Source organism: Pygocentrus nattereri, chromosome 22, assembly GCF_015220715.1.
Source record: "Pygocentrus nattereri isolate fPygNat1 chromosome 22, fPygNat1.pri, whole genome shotgun sequence".
In the NCBI taxonomy this organism is placed as follows: Eukaryota; Metazoa; Chordata; class Actinopteri; order Characiformes; family Serrasalmidae; genus Pygocentrus; species Pygocentrus nattereri.
In genome coordinates this window covers 20,715,629-20,736,470 of record NC_051232.1, presented here as the reverse complement: position 1 = coordinate 20,736,470, position 20,842 = coordinate 20,715,629, and the positions used below count along the sequence as shown (strand labels likewise).

Genomic DNA, 20,842 nt, shown 5'->3' with positions numbered 1-20,842 from the left:
GCAGCAGGAGAGAGGCCACGATCCAAAGGTCATCTGTCACAATGCCTTTATAGCATACGCCACAGAATAACTGACCTTTCTTAAATACAACACACAGTACTGTAAGGATGGGCAACACAGCTAAAACATAACATCACAAGTCAGTTTCACGATACACGATATGCATCACAGAACTTTTCGTTTTTCTCAGATATGAAAACAAGTTCGAATAAACTAAATGCACCAGCAAAACAGTAGTTTAAAAAGGCTACAAATCACAAATTATATTTATCATTTGCAATCATTTATAACAAAAAAAAATAAAAAAAACAAAATAACACATTGTTCCTCAGTACTGTGACGTATTTGGGAGTTAAGCTCTGTCTGTAGAGGTGAATACACTATGCTTTCTGAGGGACCCCCACCCCAATATGTGTGCATCCATCCATATACTGTGAACACACACAGTTTACTATTGTACTCTACAGTCATGTGCAGTCCTGTGAATATGCTTAAATACAGCATTTTTCTGTTCATTTAGTGCACAATATATATTACTGACTCTGTTAAATGCACTAGGAAAGAAATAAAACACAAAATATAAAATGTGCCTTAACTTTTGTACATAAAATTTTGCACATTTCATGTCAATGTGTTCCCTTCTTTTGACTCAAACTTTTGCATACAACTGTATAATTAAAAGGACCTAAATTTGGGTTAGAAGTCTTGTATAAAATAAGTATCATATACTTATTAAAGCGTGACATATTTATCACGGTAACGGTTATATCATTATATTGCCCCCTGCCTGCAACAGCGACCCCAAAAGCCCCAGGACAAAAGGGACAAAGCAATTGCTTATATCAGTGGTTTTCTATCTGGGGGTGTGGCCACTCAGTGGGCACTGATGGCACTGCTAGGTGGCAGTTGTAACTACAAAGATTCATCACAGTATAGATATTTAACCAAATGTAACTTTAAACATAGACGATTTACAAAAATAAAATGTCATATTTACACCAAGCTCACTGACTGTTCTGGCAAAATGCTAGCAAGCTATATTTAAATTGTCAGAGAAAGTTCATGCAAAAGAAAGTTCATTCCACTTTTGAATCATATGAAACTCGTTCAAAAGGAAACAATATAATAGGCAATATATCTGAACTGGTCAAATTATTTGCAGCTTTTCTCTTTTTCGCCAGAAATCCAGCACTTGGTGTTGGTATCTCATCAGCTGTGTCAGAAAAACAATCTGATTGGTTAATCCTATGGACCACGGAAGCTTTTGTGACTGTCCGTGTGGGCTGTGAGTTGCATAGGCTGAAAAACCCCTTATGGTTATGGTTTATATGATCCCAAATATTTTCACCAACAACGTAATGAACCATCTCTTAAAACAACAGACTGAGCAAACATGGCCTCATTGAATAATGATAATGGACTCCTTTAATTCCACTGCTATCAACTACCCTTTTAAGTCTCTGAAACCTCCATAGCTTCAAACTCACAGTTCACCAGCACAACAGGCTGAACTTTAGCCACCTTTCTCCATGATCACCCTGCAGAGTGTCACTGTGGTGCCACCTGGTGGACCTAACACAGAACAGCAATTCCTACAAAACACAGATCAGGAGAACTGGATGAGAAAGCCTTTAATATCAGGCAACAATAAATACAAAGAAAAATACATGGCAGAAGGTAATAGACAGATCTTTAACTGCAGTGACAATTAAGCAATGAAATAATACAAATAAAGCAAATGTTACATCCAAGCACGGACTCTGTTACAGTGACTACTGAGCAATGAAATAAGGAATAACTGCTAGGTTCAAGCATGGACCATCTGTTTGTGTCATAATGAGTGCAGCACTCTAGTGTAAACTGTACTATTCAGCTTCTCGCGGGAGTGGAGTTCCCCTTCACCGTTTTCTTCAGATGGTGGTAGTTGGGTAAAATCTTCATCAGGAAGTCCAGCTGCAGCGTCTGAGGCTGTTTGAGGACGGAAAATAACAATAAAAGACAAGTAAGCAAGATAATTTGTTAAAAACCCAAGCAAGAATGATTTGTATGCCATACATGAGATCTGAAGCGATACTTCATGTTCTAATGGACATGCTTTAAAGCACTGATTTAGCAAAAAATCTAATTTACTCAATTTTCCATTTATCCCACATCAGCCACAACACAATTCAGGGCCCCATTTTCACCTCCTTATGGAGCTATGGGGCTAATGTTGATAACAAGCCCTAGAAGTCTCACCCCAACCTTTTCTTCTCTCAACTTGCTCCAAACTTGGTCATGTGGTTTAGGAAACAGTATGACTTGCTAAGAGGCATGAAAGTAAACAGAACTACACTGTGTGGCTGAACTGTGCGGGCAAATATTGAAGAATCCGACTCGCCTTCAAGTGCATGCAAGTCACACAAGCATAAGAACCTCACATTACATTAGGCTTGTGATTTCTGTCGTTCCTATTTTTAAGACCCGGATGCTGTTAAAGAAAAGTTTTGTGGCTGTACTTATGGAAAAGACTAGTGACTTCTAGTGTTAGCAACATCAGCCTTGTAGCTGCAGTGCCAAACTACAGAGGCAAAATTTGGACTCCAAACATGTCTTAGCTGATCGACTACATCTGCACTAAGTGGAAAACCTGTACATTTGATTTTTTGCTGAACCCTTCCTTTAATATCGCACAAATCAAAGCTTGTTCTACTCGGTGCAGTGTATGCAACAATGTATATTATACACTTTAACCATCTTTGTGTCCCTCTGTTATACATGCAATCCTGAAAAAAGTACCCAATTTTTCCCACCTTACTGAAAAAAAGCCTATATCATCACATTCTCATGTCACACTGAGTAGAGTTAATAACAATAAACAATAAACAAAGACAATTTATGAAACAAATTCATAAACATGGACTGAAGTATGGATAAAATCCAGTCTTCTACATAGCTGCGGCTGTTTGTCAGCTGTGTAATGTACTTTTGCTCATAAAGGATTAACTGTGTAGATACTACTTTTCACTATCACTTTAAGAAATGTGTTCTGCTTGCGTCTTCTCAGGTCACCTGTGGTCTCTCTGTCTGAACACGCCGCATGCAGCCGGAGCCGTAGATAACCGTGTTCTCTGGAATCACCTCACAAGTGTTCACCTGACAGCACGCCCCGATAATACACCCACTCGTCAGAATCACATTCCTCCCCACATCAGCTAGAAGAGGCAGAAGAATAGCATGTGATCATTTACCTGCATGCTGAACTGAAGCATATTCTTGTTGTCAGAAAACCTTGCATGTCCAAAAAAAAGCAACTCAACAAAATAAAAAACGTATTTAACTTCAATACACATGCATGCATACAAAAATATAACATTTTTTATATATAATGGCCAATATTATTGACAATCTAACTATATTACTGATACATCTCAGATGCAAATGCAGATGCGAAAAGATTCATTACCTTTAGATTCAATTACATTGTTGTCGCCGATTTTCAGTGCCTGGGAAACTGTAAACATCAGACGGAAGTCAGAAACAGTAAAACATTCTGACATCTATTTACTACAGGGACTATATAATTTAGTTTACAACTTCATTAATAATGATAAATTAACACTGCTAGATGGTGTCAACATACCACAGCCAACTTCAAAGACATTGTTGATGCCTATCGTCATTGTCTTGGGTTCAACTCCCTCTGTGTCAGGCATGATGTTTTCCGGATAGCTGTACAAAAACACATGAGAATAAGTAAGGTGATTTCCAGCTTCAACACCCTACCAAACTGGGATCAAACTAGGATCAACACAGGGCCTCCTCCTTCTCATACTATGTAGGAGACACTAGCCATATGCACAATTAATTATTACAGCCCATCCTTTGCTGCACCGTTAATCTCTACAGTCTACAGCCCAGAGGCCCAACCCGCACACCATCTCTAATAGAGTTAGAAACCCCTACACAGGGGTAAAGTTCAATATTAGGCTGACTAGGTGTTTAAAAGCAGGGAAATCTCCAAACTGCTGCTCTCCTGTGCAGTAAGGGGTTTACCTGTTAATGATGAGAGCCTGCTCCTCTATCAGGTTGCCTTCTCCTATGATGATGGGACCAGCCTCTGCAATAATGCGAGCTTTGGGGTGAACCACTGTCCTCGGCCCTGCAATTAATTGAAAAACTGTAAACAGTGTACCCAGTCTGGATGCATCTTATCTATTTTGTATTGTTTACTGATCAGTCACAATGCTTTAGAAGATCACTGCTCTGCACAAGGACATAATACTTGGCATTTCGATTTTAAACAAAGAATCTGTATGTGATATAACCAAATCAAAGCTGCCTAAAGGGTAGCCCACTGGCCAAAGTTACAAATGAAATGTGGTTTGATCTTCCAATCCCTCACCAAATGAAAGAAACATCTTTTAACACTACACACCAATCGGTCACTTTATTAAGAACACTGCCTTGTATCTGCACTCTTTGCCCATTTGCCAACTCCACTCACCATATAGGTGCACTCTGTAGTTCTACAATTACAAATAGATTAGCTGCTGTGTCAGACTGTACAGGTACTGTGTCCAATAACAGTGTGAAAGTGAAAATCCTCTTTATTTTCCCACAATATGTTAAACTCAGCTTACAGTTACTGTGCATTATAATGTAGAATCTATTCAGGAAACTTAATATATTTATTAAAATGGTATTTCTTATGTGTCTTAGCTGTCACACATTCTTAAACCCCGAGCTCCTCCTTCATAAGCTAGTATACTATTGTGTAGTTTTGACCACCACAACTTTGCCTGCACTTCGGCCCACCCAAGGCGAGACTAAATGTTTGGGCATCCTAAATCAGAGCTCGGCAGAATCACAACCTTCTAACACAGAGATTAAGCCATCGAAAATCGAAGTGAATGATCAGAAGTCGCAACTACAACCTGGAGGAACGACGCGTTTCACCCTCAGAGCCCATAACTGAGACTGTGGTGTTGATGGGGTGCTTACCAATCGTCACATCTCCTCTTATTTCACTCTCCACGCAAACCACTGCGCCGGCGGCTATTTTAACACTGCACACAACACAACACGGTTAAAAATAACTTCATTTATCTGTGACTCAGGAAACGAGCCTGAGAAAAATCTTAACACAGACACAGTCGGTGAGTTAGCATGATAGGCTAGCCGGGTGTGCCGGATTTTCTCACCCAATTTCAGAAAAATAAAGCAACCACGGTGTCGGGAAAGGTTCTTAAGCCAGGGTCATAGTGTGAACTGACGAAACACGAGGAAAAAACACGGATCAAACCTTTTCTGGTTGGCTTGTTTTGCGTTCGGGTCCGCCATGTTGGTGGAACGAAGGTTTCAGTTCGCGCTTACAAGGGCTGATCGCCAAGCACGAACCTGCTCGATTGAGGATGTCTGGAATCATGAACCTGCTCATTGCGGTGTTTAGCGGCCTCTGCTGGACACGGAGAGCGTTACAAACACAACCTACGGAAAAATGTAATACGTACAGATTTTAAATGATCGCACCATTTGTTTAAAATAAAGATCTGTTCAAAACCCATATCGCCCGTGTGAAACAGTAACCGCTCCCCTAACCCTAATAACTGGCTGTGCCACCCTTAGCAGTAGCTACTGCGTGTAAAAGGTGTGCCAAAGTTGCGACGAGTCGCTGTGGAGGAACTTTGTCCTATTCTTCTTTGTATAACCGTTTTCATTCGGAGGGTTTTTCAGCATGAACAGTCTCTTGAAGATCTTACCACAGCATCTCAGTGTCACACACTGACAGGGCAGACACCCCAGGACTTTCAGAGAGAGAGAGAGAGAGAGAGAGAGAGAGAGAGAGAGCAGAATTCACAGTTGCATCAAATGGTGCAGATGCAAAGCAGCCCCAGACCACCACACTACCACCACCATGTTCCACTGTTGGTATGATGTTCTTACGGTGGAATGGGATGTTAGATTTATGCCAGATGTAACGAAATTCAGGTCTTCCAATACGCTCCACCTTTGACTCATCAGTCCACATCTTACTCCAAAAGTCTTAGGGGTCGTCACTCTTTTTTTGGTCAGCAGTGGTTTGCGCCTTGCAAATCTCCCATGGGTGCCATTTTAGCCCAGTACGGAACTGACCAATTCACTCTTTCCACCAGCCTCTTGTGAAATTGGGCAACTTCTCAGATTCGCAAATATGCTGGGGCATATTATGAAGTTTTTCAAAAGTATCCCAAACATAGTTGCTAGGCTACAAAGGACCAACTGAATGAACCACTAAAGCGCCACAAAGGCAGAGTAGTGCCACATCTCTAGTTGCTGAAGTGGGCACAATGACTTCTCTGAATTCGTATTAGTTGATCTGTTTTTCCCTAATGGACAATAACAATGTAATACATATCTTGGTATGATCACCACAGACATTTTGATGTGGAGACATTAATTCAGACATTAATTAAGGAGTCCTAGACCACCTAAGACCCCACACAAGTGAGGGGAACGCACACTTGTATGCAAAAGTTTGAGCTCCTCTAGTCAAATGCAAAGGCAAATTGACACACCCTCTGCAAGAAGCTTAAATATGACATTTGCTGATTTTAACATTTTGGAAAAAAAATGATGAAATTCTATTCAGATATAATGATGACATGTGCTATACCTTTTGCACAGGTCATATTTTATGTTTGTCATATATGTTCACTAAGAAAAATAACACAACATGCAATTGGACAATGGGTGTGCAAACTTTTGCATACAACTGTATGTACCTGTATGTACTGAAGTTAGTCTAAACAATGCTGCCTAGACGCTGGACAATACCCTCTGTACAGCAGGGTTAATGTATGAGTGGACTTGCTGCATGATTCTGTATGTGGTTCTATCTCTCGAGCAAGGGCGACCGAGAGAGAGAGAGAGAGAGAGAGAGAGTGGGGAAAAGAGGTGGAGGGGGGGGGGGCACTGCAGAGCACACACCCTAACTCACTGTACATTCACAGGGAACACGAGGGAGTGAGGGAGAGGAAGAGAGTGAGATATGTAATTGCTGAGTCAGGTAAACTGTAGAATGGTCAGAGAGAGAGAGAGACAGAGAGAGAGAGGCAAACTGCAGAGGGAGGGAAGAGCAAGGGGAAAAAAAGCAGTGAGTGAAAAGTGGACAGCCAGCATACAGTTAGCGAACTTCCCTGATCGGAGTCAGTCCAGCTGTGATGTAGTGCTGTTTCTGGATCTTTGCCAGAGTTAGAGCACAGGTCACAGTTCAGGGAGTCCATTCTGACCCAGTGGACTAGGGTCCAGAGTGAATGATGAACAGAGAAAGACATCCCCATCTCAGGAATAAGGTAAGACTTCATCAACTTATTGAAACATGATTTACAATGTATTATTATTGTGTGTGTATATGAGCATTGACATATACAGAATGAATATTGACATGGAATGAATGTTGATATATATTGAATGAAAGTTTATATGTACTGAATGAACATTGGTATTTTTTGAACCAATATTTATATTTATATTATAAAAGACCTAATATGAAAAAATACATTTCTAAAAGCAGCACTGATTTGTTGGAAACACTGATGTTTTTAAGGTTATTTATATATTTTAGTGATTAAAACATATATTCAATATACAGTATATTAGAGTTCATTAGACACACACACACACACACACACACACACATATATATATATATATATATATACACACACACACATCTCAATGTGCATCAATATTTCCTAATATTTCCTGTTTTACCTGGCATTTTATATATATATATATATATATATATTACATATTACCAAAACTCACCCATCCAAATGATTGAATTCAGGTGTTCCAATCACTTCCATGCCCACAGGTGTATAAAACCAAGCACCTAGGCCTGCAGACTGCTTCTACAAACATTAGTGAAAGAATGGGTCGCTCTCACGAGCTCAGAGAATTCCAGCATGGTATTGTGATCGGATGCCACCTGTGCAAGTCCAGTTGTGAAATTTCCTCACTACTAAATATTACACAGTCAACTGTCAGTGGTGTTATAACAAAGTGGAAGCAAATGGGAACGTCAGCAGTTCAGCCACGAAGTGGTAGGTCATGTAAAATGACAGAGCGGGGTCAGCAGATGCTGAGGCGCATAGTGCGCAGAGGTCAAACTTCATGTGGCCTTCAGATTAGCTCAAGAACAGCGTACAGAGCTTCATGGAATGGGTTTCCATGGCTGAGCAGCTGCATCCAAGCCTTACATCACCAAGCGCAATGCAAACGTCGAATGCAGTGATGTAAAGAGCTGCCACCGGAATCTAGAGCAGTGGAGACGTGTTCTCTGGAGTGACCAATCACGCTTCTCCGTCTGGCAATCCGTTGGATGAGTCTGGGTTTGGTGGTTGCCAGGAGAACGGTACTTGTCTGACTGCATTGTGCCAAGTGTAAAGATTGGTGGAGGGGGGATTATGGTGTGGGGCTATTTCTCAGGAGCTGGGCTCGGCCCCTTAGTTCCAGTGAAAGGAACTCTTAATACTTCTGCATACCAAGCGATTTTACAATTTCATGCTCCCAACTTTGTAGGAACAGTTTGGGGACGGCCCCTTTCTGTTCCAACATGACTGCATCCCAGTGCACAAAGCAGGTCCATAAAGACATGGATGAGCAAGTTTGGTGTGGAAGAACTTGACTGGCCTGCACAGAGTCCTTACCTCAACCTGATAGAACTCCTATGGGATGAATTAGAGCAGAGACTGCAAGCCAGGCCTTCCTGCCCAACGTCAGTGTCTGACCTCACCAATGTGCTTCTGGAAGAATGGTCAAAAATTCCCATACATACACTCCTAAACCTATGTAGTCAGCATCCGCTGACCCTGCTTCATCATTTTTCGTGGCCTACCACTTCATGGCTGAACTGCTGATGTTCCCAATTTAAAAATTAAAAAAAAACAAAAAACCCATATGTTGTCTTTGTAGTTTTTTTCTTTATAAATATGTTTACCTGATTTGCACATCATTCCATCCTATTTTTATTTACATTCAGCACAATGCGTTTATCCCAACTTTTTTGGAAATGGGGTTGTACACATATTGGAAATGGGGTTGTGCCAGCAATAGGTTTCAAAAAAGTTGGGACAGGGGCATGTTACATCACCTCTGTAAGAGTTTGGGAACTTAGGAGACCAAACAGTTTTGAAAATAAAATGTTTTCTGTAGGATGTAGGATTTCAGGTGCTCAACAGTTAGGGGTCTCCTTTGTCATATTTTTCTCTTTAAAATGCACCACATGTTTTTAGTGGGTGTCAGGTCTGGACTGCAGGCAGGCCAGTTTAGCACCCAGACTCCTTTACTGTAAACCCCTACTGTTGTACCACATGCAGAATGTGGTTTGGTATTGTCTTGCTAAATGAGGAGCCATTTCCTGCCATTTCATCAGCATTAATGGTGCCATCACAAATGTGCCAGTCACCCATGCCATGTGCACTAATGCACCTCCAGTTACCAGCAAAACAAAATAAACATCAACACTGATCTTACCAATACCAAAACATAAATACAAGGATTAAAACCCGCCCCTTACCTAATGTGTCTATACATTGGGCTGCTATGTGGTGTAAAAATGTATGAGTGTGCCTATCTAACCTGTCCAGAACCCCAAGACAGCACAGCAGCGTATGAGAGAGAAAGAGCATCGACAGATGTAAAATGGCAAGGCAACAGAGCAATCGTGATTAACAACTTGAGGCATGAAAACACAAGCTGACATGGTCTAGACAAATCTCCATCTGGCGTGACAAAACTAGTGCAGATACACACAAAACTACCTGAGCTAAAGGAGTATCTTATAGTAACAAATAACAGGAGCACACAGAGAGAGAGAGAGAGCGAGAGAGAGCGAGAGAGCGCGAGAGAGAGAGACACCAGCAAGACAGCCCTTATCCTGCCCGAACATGTAACAATACCATCACGGATGTTGCCTTTTGAACTGTGCAGGACAAGGCATTCAAATTTTGATTTGATGGACCACGGGAGACATTTCCACTTCACTTCAGTCCGTTTTAAATTAGCTCAGGCCCAGAGAAGTGTTTCTGAATCCTGTTCATATATGGTTTCATCTTTACATGTTAGAGCTTTAATTTGCATTTGTTGATTCAGCAATGAACCGTGTTCATAGACAGTGGTTTTTGGAGGCGTTCCTGAGTCCATGCAGGGATTTCCACTACAGAATCATGTCTGTTTTTAATTCAGTGCTGCATGAGGGACCAAAAATCATGGCCAGCCAGTACTAGTTTTCAGTCTTGTCCCTTGCATACAGAAATTTCCCTGAACTCCCTAAATATTTTAATAATTTTATGTAGTATAGATGATGAAATCTCCAAGCTCCATTTTTTATATTGCTATTTTACACTGAGAAACATAATTGTACAATATTACCAGTGTTTTTCAGAGTGATGAACCCCTCTCTGGGATGCTCTTTTTATATCCAATCATGTTACTGACCAGTTGCCAATTAACCTAATTAGTTGCGAGATGTTCCACCAGATGTCTTTTTAGCGTTACACAACTTACCAGACTTTTTTATTGCCCCATCTCAACTTTTTTAATACGTGTTATGTGATGATACAATGTATATGATGTCGCTCGTAACTTAAAGATGTGATGTACAGAGGTGATATACAGAAGTGATGTGTAATGCACAGGTGTGATGAATAGGTGTTGCATATATATGTATATATATGACGCCTTCTTGTGGTCATGTGACATAGGAGGACACAGTAATGTTGCCAGCATTGTCGCGAGTGGCAGTGTGTGGTGGTACCCATGGCAATGAGCTCTCAGGTGTCTACCTGGTGCATGAGAGGCTGAAGAGAAGGAAGAAGAGCCAGGTGATGGAGCCAGTTGCTGTGGTGACAGTGATGTCGAACCCACGTGCTGTCCAGCGGTGTGTGAGATACACAGAGACAGACCTGAACCGCTGCTTCACACACGCCATGCTAAGGTGGAGACACACACACACACACACACACACACACACACACACACACACACACACACATTACTGTAAGGTGAAGAGTAATTAACACTGAGCTAATTAAATGTGCAATGATTATATTACCTCCTAAACATTCTGACCTTTAAATTGATTGTTTCTCAAAATCATTAAAATGCAGCTTATACAATCAACCATGAACAATAAACAAACTTCTGATACATAATAAAAATCTTGCTTTCTTTTTCTTTCTCTCCCTCTCCCTCTCTATCCGTTTCTGTCTCTCCTCCCTCTCCCCCGCTTTGTTTTTTGTTTTTCTCTCTCTTCCTGTCTCTGTTCTCACATTTCTCCTTCTTTTTCTTTCCTCTCTCTCTCTCTCTCTCTCCCTCCCCCATCTTTACCTCTCTTTCTCTACCTAACTCGCTCTCTCTTTCTTTTTTCCCCTCAAAACCCCCTCTCAGTCTCTCCGCCTCTGAGCAGACTTCGTATGAACTGGTTCGTTCTCAGGAGCTAAACTCTCTGCTTGGTCCTAAAGGTTCGGCTGAAGCCATGGATCTTATCTGTGATCTGCACAACACCACTGCCAACATGGGCCTGTGCCTCATCACGTACTCAGACAGTGACTGGATATGCCTACACATCTGTAAATACCTGCAGGCAAGAGCACAGCATCCTAGGACAGATGGTTACCAGATTTAAAGCGATAGTCACCAAGGCCATCAAATTTACTAAGGCAGAAACTGAAGGCATTGCCTTGTCCATGCTGTCAGTGCAGCAAGCACAACTGATTTCTGAAGGGGCGGAGCTTCATAGCACTGCAATTCTATACAGAGGAAATGCTATAAATAAAAACATCAAAAGAGAACGTATGAAACGCAGCACGTTTAGTGACTGTACTATCTTCTTTACTTCCGTGGCTTTACCGTTCGTTTTAGACTGGTTGGCCAGCTAAATAACCGCAGCTGCAGTGATGCACGACTCAGTCAATTCGGATTCTTGATTTTTCCGGTATCAATTAACCAAGACAGCGCCAGAGCTGTTGATGAAGTGATACCGCAGATATTAAACCATCCTAAATTTACCCAATTTTGAGTGGCTATAGATTATAGTGGTATGATGGAAAGTTGGTTGTTATATTGTTACTCTTTTGACGAGGTTGAAGTTGATTTCATATTCGCCAGCTTCTTATTTAATTTATTCTCTTAATTATTTAATTATTCCTTTTCAGTTACCTTACTAGTGCGCTGGTGCCAGAATGTAACTGCAGCACCACTAAAGGAGCTTCATCCTCGTTTCCACAACAGTCTGCGAAAAATATTGTATTTGTTTTTTGCACCATTTCTAATCACTGTTTATTGCAGCACTAATGGAGTTGTGCAGGACGTAGGTGAGTTAAATAGCTTGTTATCTGCTCTCGTTGTTGCATTCATGTGCGATCATCTGGTAAATACTATATTTCTGACACAACTTAAAAGCAGCACTAGTTTAGATTAGCTAAATCAGCTAATCAACACTTCCAGCAGAGCACAAAAAACAGATATAATAAAGAGCTGCCATGCTCATTGTTCTAAAATGACAAAAGCAGAGGAAATACTACAAGAGCTTTCTTTTTTTTTTAGTATTTTAGCAAAGATTACTGAGATTATTGTTTAGCTAAGATTTGTGGGATTAGTGTGTAGCCCTGAGATTAGTTTACCCTGCTGAAGAAAACAGTGCAGACCAGCGCAAACTCCATGCTGATCTATGCTGGTTTGGTGCTGGTTTAGCCCGTCACCCAGCATGGTCATGATGGTGGACCAGCATATCATTAACCAAAACACAACATATGCTAGTTTGGCTGGGGACCAGCTATGCTCGCCTGTGCTGTTTTTTCTTGAAGGGTAGACAACCAGCGAAAGCTGAGCTTATTCTAAATGACCCTGTAAAAGTCATTAAGAACTAAAACGTCTTATTTTTTTTATCTTTTCAAATTCATTATTAGAAATAAGCAGAAGTAAAAGTAAGATAATTAATAACAGCTATTTTTCTACCTCTTTTCTACCCTCCGACATCGTATGACACACTGACTGATCTATAAACACAGACAAGAGCATATCAACAGTAGCTTCCTGAATTTTGTCTGAACTTCCATATTCTACCCTACTTCATGAAATACTCTGGTTCGGGTGCTTGACACAAGGAGCCTTTTTAATGACCAATTGTGTGTAATTGTCGATTTGGTGACTGTATGTGTGTGTTTTCAGAGGGAGATGGCCACCATCCCAGTAAGATACATCCACTATGACATCCCACGGAGTGAAGCCTACTCATTGGACTCAGTGGGAAAACACGGCTTTGGTGAGTCATCATCATTATCTGAGATCAGTGCAGCTGTTTCTACTGCAGTGGACACCCCCGGCCACTTCATCAGAAACCCCTCTCTTGTAGCTCCACCTTGCTGGTGTACAGATGGAGACTGTAGCTCATCTGCTGATGCACAGCTTGTGTTAGCCATCGTCTAGAACTTTACCAAATCAGTCGGTGGTCAGTTTCTGTCCACAGAGCTGCTCTTGGCTGAATATTTTTGAGTGGTGGCCCACTCTCAACCTAGTAGTGAGGTAAGCTGGAGGTACAAGGTGGATGTTTCTAATAAAGTGGCCAGTTAATAGAAGCACAGCATCTGTGTTTCTAATAAAGTGGCCAGTGACTGGAAGCACAAAGTGGCTAGTGAGTGGAGGTAGATAATGTCAATAAAACAGGCCATGAAATAAAATAATAACAAGTAAACAAACTGCACTCGAAGCAGTGTGAGAACACTAAATGAAACCTGTAAGAGTACTAACATCATTAGACCAATAGAACCGTTTTATATATTTATCTGCAACAAAACACTGATTTCAGATTCCTTTGCTGTCCAGTTGTTTAGGCAGCTGCCCTTTAACTTCTGTGACGTGTATTTTGAGTAACCAGGTTTTCGGTTCTTCTTTAAATGTGTATAGTGCATTAAAGAAGCAGCAGATAGAGATTAGGTAAAGAAGTCTACTCTGTTCTTTAAATGGCACGTGTGAATGGCTCCAGAGTGTTTGAACAGTCTTCATACATATGAAGTATTTTGGATGATTTCGGCTGAGCAGCTCTAGCGAGGCAAGAAATCTCATTATGTCTCTCTGTAACAGATTTATTCAGCTGTGTGGCTCCATGTGTTCAGCAGTTCAAAGCATTAAATGACAGTTTTCTTCAGATGATTCTGTTATCTCAAAACTGTAACATTACTCGCTCCTTTTCTACAACGCACTGATTTAAATATAGCCCTTTCTGTTATTATGCTTCTAAACAGATCTTTTTATATTTAACTTTCTTTAAAATTACAATACACACCAATTCCTTGTGTCTTTTTAATCAGTTTTATTATTTTATTTAATTATATTTTATTTTATTACTATTTTCTATCTTACGTGAAGTCTGTAATGCTTTTACATGCAAGATTTTACGCAAGTTTATCCTATAGGAATCAATGTTAAAATGCTCAAATAATGCTGGTGCAAAGGTTTGTACACATGAAACACCCTAACAACCACCTGGGATATCATCATACCATAGGGCCATCCTGGAACACCATAGCTACCCACATCACATACATTACTACAGCAATAACACAGTAACCATATGGAACAACATATGAACTGCTTAGCAACACCTAAGAAGTCACAAGGCGGAAAAACACCACCTGAAACACTACAGCGCTACTATTAACACCTTAGCAACCACCTTGGATACCTTAGCTCAACCTTGTGAAAATGCCATAGCAACCACCCTGGCAGCCTAGCACCCACCCTGGCAGCCTAGCACCCACCCTGGCAGCCTAGCACCCACCTAATAACTGCCTAAAATTCCATACACGTAGAAAAAGCTACACAGTCACTCTTATTGTCACTATTATTGTTGTTGTTGTTGTTTTTATTGTTAGTATTATCAACTAGCTCCTAAAAACAGCAGATGATAAAATGAAGGAAAGGCACTGAACAAGTGAAAAATTGTGGATCTTTGGTGGATCAGGTTTTGCTTCAGTGAAAAATGTATTTATCTATGGAGATAAAATTAAACATTCCAGATGTATAGGGTTTTATTTACATTGAAAGCCAACAAAAGGCCAAAAGGCCAAAAAGGCCACCGCTAGCCATTACTTATTATTACTTAAGCCTGCTGTTTTGGCTGAATCAATGCTTTTCCACATACTGCCTCTCTCTGTCGAGCACAGCGACGTGTGCCATCAAGAGTGATTCATACTGAAGTACCAGGCTGACTCAAGCACTCTGAGGAGTTATGCAGATTTCTTAATTTATGGGCTATACTCCATTTCACTGGCATTTTACTTGCATTGGAGATTAATTTTAAAAGCTGCAGCGCGTTTATTTTTTGCCCCATGTGCAAAAACAAAGTCGAAGTAGCTGTTATTCTTCAAATGTAAATCTCAACAAATGTGCTTTGTATCCTGTTGCGAATTGTTGAATTCCAGTCTTAAAAGAAAAATCCAAAAGTTTTCAGCCTGATCTCTGTCTGCTGCATCTGTAGTGCCCATCTGATTATCACAGATAATTATTTCATCAAGCCTCCATGCACTTAGAAAATAAGTTAAAAGTGATCATGCTTTGGAATTTCAAAGGGAAAAACCCCGGTGTAAATGTAAGTCCTTACATTTATTTCTGTTTTCATATCAGTTCTACGTTCTAATCTCTATATGCATACATCTTTCATGAACTCCACCTGAACTCCTCCCCTGCTGTTTTCATTTTTCGTTCGTTTTTATCTGAATGACGTGTGTTTCGCCCTGCAGCGATGGAGATTGGCCCTCAGCCTCACGGTCTAATCAGAGCCAACATCTTTATGGCCATGCAGGAGGCAGTTCAGCTATTGTTGGACTGGGTTCGGCTCTTTAACTCAGGTACTGGGAAGACTACCCGCATTCTTTGATGTATTTATAATGAGGCAAAAAGCATAAGCTCATTTCAGAGCACCAATTATACAGGGTAGATTTAGGTATTCTACGACACAGTATATTAAACAAAATCGAGTGTTTACACTTTAGTGGATTTGCTCATTTTTCTTTGTTAAAAGCAGAGGGCTTTATCATATACACCCTGGTTTTTCCCTCTTTCCTCTTCAGGGGCTCAGTTTGAGGGTGGTTCTGTGGATGTTTACACATTGGTGAAGAATATCGATTATCCTCGAGATCCTCACACACACACCATCATCGCAGCTGTGCATCCCGACCTACAGGTTTGGCCATTTCTAAACATATAATGACGTAAATTAGAAATATTTTTATACTTTATGATTATTACAAGTTTAATATGCTGCCGATTCCTAACATTAATACTTTCAGCGTGAATGAATGGCTGATGATTGTGTCACGTTCAGATTTGGAAAACTGTAGTTACTGCATTTATCTAAAGCTAAATGCAAGTGTTTTTGGGTATGTTGTACTTAAAACAAAGTCAAGTTCATATGCTTTACTACATTTTTCCTGTATTGTATTTTATACTCGAGGACCACTTATAAAATTTGTGTGACATATTTAATTTAATTAAATTTAATGACCATTTTCCAACCTCTCTTTTTCTGTCAGCATTAAACTGTTTTTGTTATGCTGCCTTTAAGAATGATACACTATATGGCCAAAAGTATGTAGACACCTTACCTTCACACCTACATGGGCTTGTTGCGCATTCCATTCTTCTAGAGTTCAGTGGCTGCCGGCTTTACACCACTCTGGCTGACACACGGCATTGCGCATAGTGATCTTCTGTGTACAGCTGCTCAGCCATGGAAGCCCATTTTAGTTCCTGACACACAGTTCATGTGCTGATGTTGCTTCCACAGGCAGTTTGGAACTCTGTAGTGAGAGATGCAAAACGTGCTACATAATTCAGCACTCGGTAGCCCCACTCTACTGCTTTGTGGCTGAGCTGTTGTTGCTTCTAGATGCTTCAGTTTCACAACAACAGCACTTACAGTTGGCAGGGGCAGATCTAGCAGGGCAGAAATTTTATGAATTGACGTGTGGCAATGGTGACATCCAGTGACAGTGCCACATTTAAAGTCATTGAGCTTTTCAGAATGACCCATTCTGCTGCCATTGTTAATCCATGGAGATTATACTGGAGATTATACTGCTAGCTGTTAGCAGTGGGTGTAGCTGAAAAACACAAACTCAATAATTAAGCACCTTTAAACTTGAAATTCTCACTCCTAGGGCTTTTATGACGTCTTGGCTGACTGACTACAAATGTAAATTGGGAACCGTTGGAATTTCCTGGCATATGGAAATGAATCTTTATGGATAGACAGATCAGCCAGTAATGAATCACACTGAATCACCTTTCTCTGTCTCTGTCTCTCTCCCAGGACAGGGACTTCTGTCTCCTTCACCCAGGCGACCCCATGTTCCTCTCTTTCTCTGGAGAGACTCTGAGGTATAAAGGGAAAGAGCCACTCTATCCTTTCTTCATAAACGAATCTGCATACTATGAGAAGGCCGTGGCCCTCTCTTTGGCCAGAAGGAGAAAAGTGGAGATTCCAGCCATCCGGTCTAGCAGAATGTGAAAACAGAGACTGATGACCCACAAAGGTGGATGCAAGAAAGAAAAACATAAAATCAGGAAGCAAAAGATCACTTTTAACTGAGCTGAAGAAACGGGTGCTATCAGAGCCAGTTAAAGGAGAGCCTGCCTGCATACTGTTAGAACCAAAACATGATTCCTAGAACAGTAGAGGGAACTACAGAGAGAGTTATCGATGAATGAGAGCGAATGCAGCTAAACCGCCAAAAACACTGATTTATTATTTTTTATTATTTAGTCATTCACAAAGGAACTTTTATTTTAGAAAAGTCACAAATATAACTTGGGGAAACATGTGTTACAACTCAACACTTGAGAATGAGAATGTTTCTCACAATTCTCACTTAATATTAATATTTGCGAGTCAAAATTATGAGATGCTAAGTCATAATTGAGACTGAATCTTACTGTGAGGTAACAGTTGTACTTACTAAATGGTATCTATTTTTTCCAGTGGTGAAAACATCTTTGGCTTCTACATCTTTGTTTTTCATCAAGTAGGTTTTGAGAACTATGCATGACTTGGCAATGAAAGTGAATGGAGCTAGCTGGTTTTCCTAGCACAGTAGTCATTCACACAGGAACTCTTTTAATGACTAAATGAGAAGCATGTATTGCATAAAAATAAATACATATCAAATTTTTTCTATTCTTCTACAGCAGAGATGTTGGATACTAGCATGTTAGCATTACAGAAGGGCGCTAAACTGTGAATGTGAATCAAGATTTCCTCTAGTCATTCACAAAGGACCTTCCTCTAATCCTAAGAAAGTAGAAGCATAAACGACACAAAAATAAAGAAGACTTTCCAGTAGCTTCATCTCTCCATTCATCTGGAGCAGAAACTTTTCTGTCAGAAGAGCATTAGCATTAAATTAGCATTCATTAGCATTCAATGAATGGAGCTGTACAGCTGTTTATTCCAAAAAAAGTCATTCAAACGTGAACTTTCTCTTATTCTGGGAAGGTATAGGAAAGTTTTACACAAAATAATGGACACTAGCCCGCATATTTCCGTTTTTTACAGCGAAAAAGCTTCTGGGCATTAGCAAATATTTCCATGAATGGAGCTAAATGATAATCAAATATATCTCTGTTAGCGTTATCTCTCTTCTGCTACTTTTGGGAAAGCATAGCCAAGATTTAACAAGAATCTAAACTATTTCTGGTTTTCAGCAGGACTCTAGCATTCCTCTTACTGAGCACTGTTAGGCAGGCTGAGAAAAGCTTCCTGCACTTACTGAACTTATCAATATAAATCACACTGCTGCCCACATTAAGGACTCCGAGCCCTGCGGTAATTAAATGTTCAGAACCCAATATGTTTTATCCTGTGTACATTTTTCTCCCAAATCCTCTGAAGTGAGATCGTTAAATAGCCACAATATTAATATCGCCATGTGCAGGCTAAAGCTACCGTGCCGGAGAACTCGTAGAGGAGAATTCCCCTCTGCAATGTCTTCCTTTTTCTCAAACGCTAGAGGGCGCGCCCGAGCAAGTCCAAAATAAATGGGTTGATGTGGAGCATTTGAGCAAAATCAAAGTTTATAAACGCTTAAAACATTTTTAATGTAAAAGAATGCAATCATTTCTTGAACACTGAACAGCATTAAACATTTTAACACCACTGTTATATTTTTAAGAGCTTTCAAACTCGAGTTATAGGAGTTTAAAACGGCGCCTCATGAACGTCCAAAACGTCAGTGAGTGCGAACAGCCAATGAGCTGCTCCGCTCGCCAATCAATCACTCTCAAGCAGTAAAGCCCGCCTCCTGCTGCCCAAAACCTGTTTGTTGGAGAAAAAAGAAAAGATATCGGTGAGTTTTCTTTGTTCTTTAGTGAAATACATCCTTCTACTTTCTAAAATTAAAGAAACGTCCTGGGTGATTATAAAAGAATTAGAAAAGTGATCAGAAACTATTTTAACTTTTCGTTTCAGCCGTTGAGCGCCATTTAGACCCACTCATTGAGGATTCCCTCGCGGGCGCCCTCTGCTGATTAGCCGTCCTGTTTTTGATATAACGGGGGAAATAGGAAGTGGCCAAGCTCCTCATTTACCGGCTTTGGCTACCAGTCTAATGACGTCAACTCTGTGCGCAGTAGCATTAGCTTACATGTAATGATATTCATATTTTGACTCTTTAACCTCATAATTCAGAGGATCCAGTAACATTAGAGAGAAGAATGTTCACAAGGGGGTAAAAAACATCTGCTTTGGAACATTTCTGATCATCACAGGATGCAACAGAGCCAATTTTCAAAAAACTCCATTCATTCTTCTCATAGAGAAATTCCTGTCAGACCCGGAGTTCCACATATGGGCATAAGAGCATGACGTTGACTACAAAATGAGCACACGACTGCAGTGGTCTGTTGAAACTGAGAATCACAACTGTGGTGAAACAATTTAGGCCATAGCTGTGTTGAGAAAAGTAATGGAATTTAATCAGTAAAAACACTGAATATTAACAAATTACACGTTTGTGCAACCCCCCCCCCCCATAGACCTCCATTCATTTTAAGACCCATGAGCTCCCTCTAGTGTCTAATCTCCCTAACTAGAAATTCACTGGTGCTACAAATGTCTGTGTAAAAGACTGAACATGAACTTCTCCAGCACACTGTTTGCAATGAAAATCAACAAGACAGACTTTGAATAAAAAAGTCATTTTACTGAAGTTAAAACACTTTTTTTTCCCTCACCACTTGATACAAATGCAGGTCCAGGCAACAGCACAGCTATAAGCTGGATACAAAACTCAGGGAAAAAGCTCACAAAGGGAAAAAAAAGACATTGCTTTGCATATTAACGCCATACATTCAAAACGCTGCATTAACCACATATACCACACACAGGAATTTTAGTTTTTAGCTCCTTTTTAACCAGCCTGTATCAACACCATCCTCACCGATTGTCAACTTAGTGCAACAACAAATGCGTGAGGTATTGCTACATATGACAACATTATTTGGTGTGGAAGCCAAATGTTTCAAACACATGAATATATGACCAACAAAAAGCAGACAACAGTATAAGTACAAAAAAACAAGTGAATGATTACGATTATACAAATAAGGGAATAAATACCTAAAAAAATGAAAACAGTATAAATGAATAAATAAAAGTTTAAGCATTACTGGCATTGTATTTAAAAAAAAAAACAAAAAACTATGTTACTATCTGACATAATTGAAACTGTTAATGTGCCTAATGCTAATATAAGACAAAAGCGATAAGAAACAAATAAATAACAACAACAATAAAAGCAGTGCTGAATGGCATGTCTGAATT

General features: G+C 40.2%; 2 protein-coding genes across 2 annotated transcripts; one reads left to right on the top strand and one right to left on the bottom strand.

Moving 5' to 3' along the window:
* Positions 1–1,606: 1,606 nt before the first annotated feature.
* Positions 1,607–5,420, bottom strand: dctn6 (dynactin subunit 6). Its single transcript, XM_017719292.2, has 7 exons — positions 5,285–5,420; positions 4,984–5,048; positions 4,036–4,141; positions 3,623–3,711; positions 3,446–3,493; positions 3,052–3,194; positions 1,607–1,968 (listed from the first exon to the last, which is right to left on the bottom strand). The coding sequence occupies exons 1-7, from the start codon at positions 5,320–5,322 to the stop codon at positions 1,870–1,872; spliced, it is 588 nt and encodes a 195-aa protein (XP_017574781.1). The 5' UTR covers positions 5,323–5,420; the 3' UTR covers positions 1,607–1,869.
* A 1,628-nt stretch (positions 5,421–7,048) lies between these two features.
* Positions 7,049–17,758, top strand: LOC108440429 (N-acyl-aromatic-L-amino acid amidohydrolase (carboxylate-forming) B-like). The gene is made up of 7 exons (XM_017719291.2): positions 7,049–7,313; positions 10,728–10,960; positions 11,413–11,608; positions 13,195–13,288; positions 15,765–15,872; positions 16,095–16,207; positions 17,336–17,758. Exons 1-7 carry the CDS (start codon positions 7,275–7,277, stop codon positions 17,531–17,533), a joined length of 981 nt encoding a protein of 326 aa, XP_017574780.1. The 5' UTR covers positions 7,049–7,274; the 3' UTR covers positions 17,534–17,758.
* The last annotated feature ends 3,084 nt before the right edge of the window (positions 17,759–20,842 follow it).